The sequence below is a fragment of the Belonocnema kinseyi genome, chromosome 5, assembly GCF_010883055.1.
Source record: "Belonocnema kinseyi isolate 2016_QV_RU_SX_M_011 chromosome 5, B_treatae_v1, whole genome shotgun sequence".
Lineage (NCBI taxonomy): Eukaryota > Metazoa > Arthropoda > Insecta > Hymenoptera > Cynipidae > Belonocnema > Belonocnema kinseyi.
Genome location: NC_046661.1, coordinates 39,272,348 through 39,277,427, shown reverse-complemented (window position 1 = coordinate 39,277,427; position 5,080 = coordinate 39,272,348). Strand labels below are relative to the sequence as shown.

The window sequence follows — 5,080 nt, the reverse complement described above, 5'->3', positions numbered from 1 at the left end:
GTGGATGAAACATGGATACACCATTACACTCCTGAGACAAAGGAACAATCCAAACAGTGGATTTCCACAGGCGAACCAGCTCCAAAGAAGGCAAAGATCGTAGAGTCAGCTGGTAAGGTTATGGCTACAGTTTTTTGGGATGCACGTGGAATTATACTTATTGACTACTTGGAAAAGGGTAAAAAAATCACTGGTGAATATTATGAATCATTATTAGAGCAGCTGAAAGAAGAAATTAAAAAAAAAAAAGGACCACATTTGTCGAGAAAAAACATTCTCTTTCATCACGACAACGCCCGAGTTCACACATGCTTCGTTTCAATGGCTAAAATTGAAGAACTAAAATTCGAATTGGTCGAACACCCACCGTATTCACCAGATTTAGCCCCCAGTGACTTTTTCTTATTTCCAAACTTGAAAAAATGGCTCGGTGGACAGAGATTTCCAGACAACGAAGACGTCATTGCCTCTGTAAGTGTTTATTTTGAGGAACTTCCGAAAACGCACTTTTCTGAAGGATTAAAAAAACTTGAAACTTATTGAACTACCCTCGTATTAATGGATAGAGGTGCAAAATCGTACACTGGACCGCGTTTGATAAACATGTTTAACACAGCTGAACAATATCGTCATATTTTTTAAATAAAAATATTCAATTGAAAATGGGAGCTTCTTTTTAAGAAGAAAATTCGTCTTTATTTTTATAAACTGATGCAGTTGAATGCTGTTGAATTTGTACTACATTTTGGTAAAATTTTAGTAAAATTTTTATTTTCACCAAATGCCCCCTATATGTCAAGAGATGCTGCAACTGCTGCTTCATCTTTCGGCATTAGAGAGTTAGAATTAGAATTAGAGATTATTCTTTTACACTAACACCATTATTTTCCTATATATTAAAAATAAGAAAAAATTCATATAATGTTATGAAACAATATTTATTTAAGAATTTGTTATGCGCTTATGGTTTCTATAGAAAACTAGAAGAAATATACAGTCCTATTTTCCATAGCATCCAGATTACGTAGGTAAAGAAAGAATATTTTATGGTGTAGTGAATCGTGTTTAATCTGAAAGTAGTAAATATAGAAATAAGTCCGAAACCTATATTATATAAAATAATTCTTTATCTTATAAGTTTTCACTAGGGATATACAAATGCTATTATTAATTATATTTTTAATTTTACTTACATGTCTCGTCTTTTGAAAGCTTTTTTTTGAGCTTCTCGACTCATGTCTTCTTTCAAAATATACTTTTTCATTCCAACCAAATGTAACCATATTACATCTTGCCATTCACACTCAGCCATACTGAATGGAAATAATTTTTTATCTTCATCAGAAAGACTTTCCCACAGAGACTGTACTCTATAATTTTCAAATATCCATTCATGCTGAAGGAAATATATTATTGCTACTGTAACTTTGTGCGCCTTTTTATAAATTTTATGCATCCTGAAAACAATCTAATTTTAAGATGCAACTTTCGCTTTTGTGATTTGTTATTGATATATATATATATATATATATATATTTGGATCGGTTTTGATTCTTCTAGAATCAAACCGAAGGGCCTATGATAAAGCCATCGAACGCATCCTCGGGTTGCGGATAGAGGGTCCCTGTACCAAGCGTTTCTGCTGAATATGGTTACAAAAATAAATAGGCAGTCGCGGACAATTGTCCAGGGGTGGTCCCGAAGGAATTAACCCCCAAGCGGAGGTGTGAAAACCGTGCCGAAAGCTGAATGGCACCTGGGTGAGGTGTCTAGAACGGTGACTCTGGGATACCAGGCGACCTCTCAGAGTAAGCAGCCTTATCCTTGCATGCGGGGCTCTACAAGGATGGACGAACCCCTTTCCCTAGCTTCTCGTGGGAACAACAATGACAACACCAAACATAGCTGTAGTAAGTGCAGTTCAAAACAACAGAAGTCGCAGGGCTCTCGACAATGGGTCGGCCAACATTGCCGACCAATCTAGAGCTGGGGGAGCCAATGAAAATGGATTCAATGCGATGGATCGGTGGGATCTCGCGACCTTTGGGTGGACGGAGCGACTGAATCATGACTTGCTAGAGTGTTACGATGCAAGTTTGGCCCCTGAACGGGGTTACATGGCATGGCTGCATGCTCTGTGTTGCGAGAAACACCCGGAGCTATCGCCCTTTTCGCAGCAACGTCTGCGAAACCATGCTCAACTACTCCATAAAAGGGGCTATGTAAGCGGAACGCCTACTCTACCAAAGCTAGAACAAGCCGGCGACAGAGAAAGAGAGACGACACTAAGACCAACCGCGGGCAGGCATCAAATAGAAGAAGAGCGATGTTCTACGACTCGGAGAAACATCAGCACCAAGGTTTCTCTCAAGCCTAAAGATCTGGCTGAAATGGATGACGAGCTTCGTGGACATTTTTCCGGTAAATCCGACATCTGGGCTATCAATTATTGTGTGTATAATGCAGCGAAAGATTTGGCCTATGCGAAACATAAAACAAAACCAACGGTTGATCATAAGACCAAAAGACGAATGCATCAACTTGCCATAAAGATAGGCTGGGCAAGACAGTACGCGTCCCGTATTCAGTGTGTGATTGACTACATCACATCTGGCAGGAATTTTACCGCCAAGGTTTGAAAGTTCGCGCGCGAACTCCGGACCCGTTATCACATACTTAACAAGTCAAAGCTGCTGACCATCAGGCAGCATATTGTTGAGAGAATACGGATACTATCTGACGCTAAGAGAAGTCTAGATCGGAGGGAGAGGTGGGTCAGAGAAAATAAACAGTTTCTCTATGACCCATCTCGACTCTTCCAAGACCCTCCAGTTACTGTCGAACACCCACCCAAACCAGAGGAGGTCGAAGTATTTTGGAGAGAAGTCTACGAAGTTCAGCATAGACTGGACGAAGACTTAGAAAATATTAATAGCTTCAAGGAGTTATGTGTTGCCCTCATAACACCTGATAACCATCACTACCGAGAAGGTGAAAAAAGTGTTGAGAGGGCTGAAGAACTATTCCGCACCCGGACCAGATTGTATCAAAACCTTCTGGTGGAAGAAGTTTTCTTCAACCCATTAGAATTTGGCCCGTATTTTAACCTCATTTTTAAAGTCGGAAGAGCCGATTCCAGAGTGGTTGGTGGAAGGGCGCAAAAGACTCCTGACGAAAATAGGCAACTTAGCTGACCCGAAGAATTACAGGCGAATAACTTGTCTGAACACACTTTATAAGATATTTACAGCTATCCTAAATGATAGGATTGTTCGGGCAATTGAATCTGTGTGGCAAGAAATGTATGTTAAATGATTTGATGGAAACAAATCAATCCTTTCTTCGACCGTTAATATTTATTGATTTCAAATCGTAGATTTCAAATTATTTATGTCTTACGATCCAATCGTAAATCGAAAAAATAAATATGAGTAAAAAAAACATGTTCTTTGAAACTCAGATATTTATTTAATAGAAAAAACTCCTTTTGAAACTTCCTGACGTTTTGGTACACATGCGTGACCAATCGATGACCTGGATTGATTATCGGTAAGCTTTAGATTCGACCTCCCATAGACTTATCATCTATCTTTTGGAAATCTTAAAGGTTCATCCGCAAATAGTTAGGTGCATAGAAAGATTGATGCCGCTTTGGAAAACCAGATTTACTATCTCATCTGAAACAAATCGTGTGACAATAAACAAGGTCACCTTTCAGAGAGGTGTCTTTCAGGGCGACACCATGAACCCACTTCTCTTTTGCCTTACATTATTGCCACTATCTCTAGCACTTCGCCATTCCGACGGGTACTTGTGGGGCAAACCTGCAGATCGAAAGTACAAGGTCACTCAAGTATTTTACATGGACGATCTTAAGATCTATGCTAAAAACAGAGAGCAACTGCATCTAGCTCTGGGGATTGTCGAACGATATACTGAGGAAATTGGAATGGAATTTGGGTTAGACAAATGTGCCAAGGTTTATTTGAAGCGAGGAAAACTTAATGGCATCCCTAAAGATCCTAAGCTCGTTGATAGAAGCGCCATACAACACCTTTGCGCTGGAGAGACTTATACATACCTGGGCGTGCCACACAGCCGCATTCAGGATGTGACATCTATAAAGGATACTCTCCGAAGCAGATACAAACGTCTCATCCGACAGATTTGGTCTTTCGAACTGTCGGCGAGGAACAAAGTGTCTGCAACAAACATGCTTGCCGTCCCGGTACTACTCTATTCATTTGGAGTAGTTCCAAGGACGAAGAATGAGCTCAGATCCCTTGATATCGGGACACGAAAGGTTATGCACATGAATAAAAGCATGCATCTGAAGTCTTTCGTTCCGCGACTGTACATCTCACGACGTCAAGGGGGTCGCGGAATATTGAGTTTTGAATGTCTTCACAACAGGATTATTGTGGGTACAGCACATAGAGTTGCAAATGGAAGAGACCCTCTTCTTAAAATGGTCAGGAATCACGAAGAAGTGGGCAAAGGAGCGTTTCTGTACAAAGCAGTGGAGGAGGCTGCTGAAACACTTGGACTTGACTTCAGTATTAGGGGTGAGCAAAATGCATGAAATCTTATCTATCTCGAGTACCCACTCCTGAAAGCCCGGATTAAGAAAGCACCAGAGAAAAACTTTCTTGAACAGCTCCTCGATAAGAGGATGCACGGTATCTTCCATAGAAATGTGAACGATCAGTCAATGTCTTGTGAGTTAACGTTTGCTTTCCTTTAATCGTCCGGATTGAAGTCTGGTACGGAGGGTTTCATCTTTGCATGCCGAGACGGTGTCATTTCCACTTTAATATACCGTCGCCATATTTTGAGCCAAGACATTCCCGATGATAGCTGCAGGGCGTGCCATACACACCCCGAGCATTTAGCTCACATACTATCTAGTTGTCCAACTCACGCGGGAACGACCTACATTCAAAGGCACAATGCGGCACTAAGATGCTTTATTACCATATCTGTCACTCTTACGGCATTAACCTTAATATCGCTCCTCTAAATGCTCCTAGGGAAATTGAGTCAATTGTCGAGAATGGGAAGTGCCGCATATACTGGAACT

At 40.7% G+C, this 5,080-nt stretch overlaps 1 protein-coding gene across 1 annotated transcript in view; it reads right to left on the bottom strand.

The window, feature by feature from the left end:
- Positions 1-950: 950 nt before the first annotated feature.
- Positions 951-5,080, bottom strand: part of LOC117173090 (fatty acyl-CoA reductase wat-like) — a 45,057-nt gene continuing 40,927 nt past the window's right edge. The window contains exons 10-11 of the mRNA XM_033361474.1: positions 1,194-1,457; positions 951-1,070 (exon numbers count right to left, since the gene is read on the bottom strand). Coding sequence (XP_033217365.1) covers positions 971-1,070; positions 1,194-1,457 — 364 coding nt within the window. The 3' untranslated portion in view covers positions 951-970. The remainder of the gene's footprint in view (positions 1,071-1,193; positions 1,458-5,080) is intronic.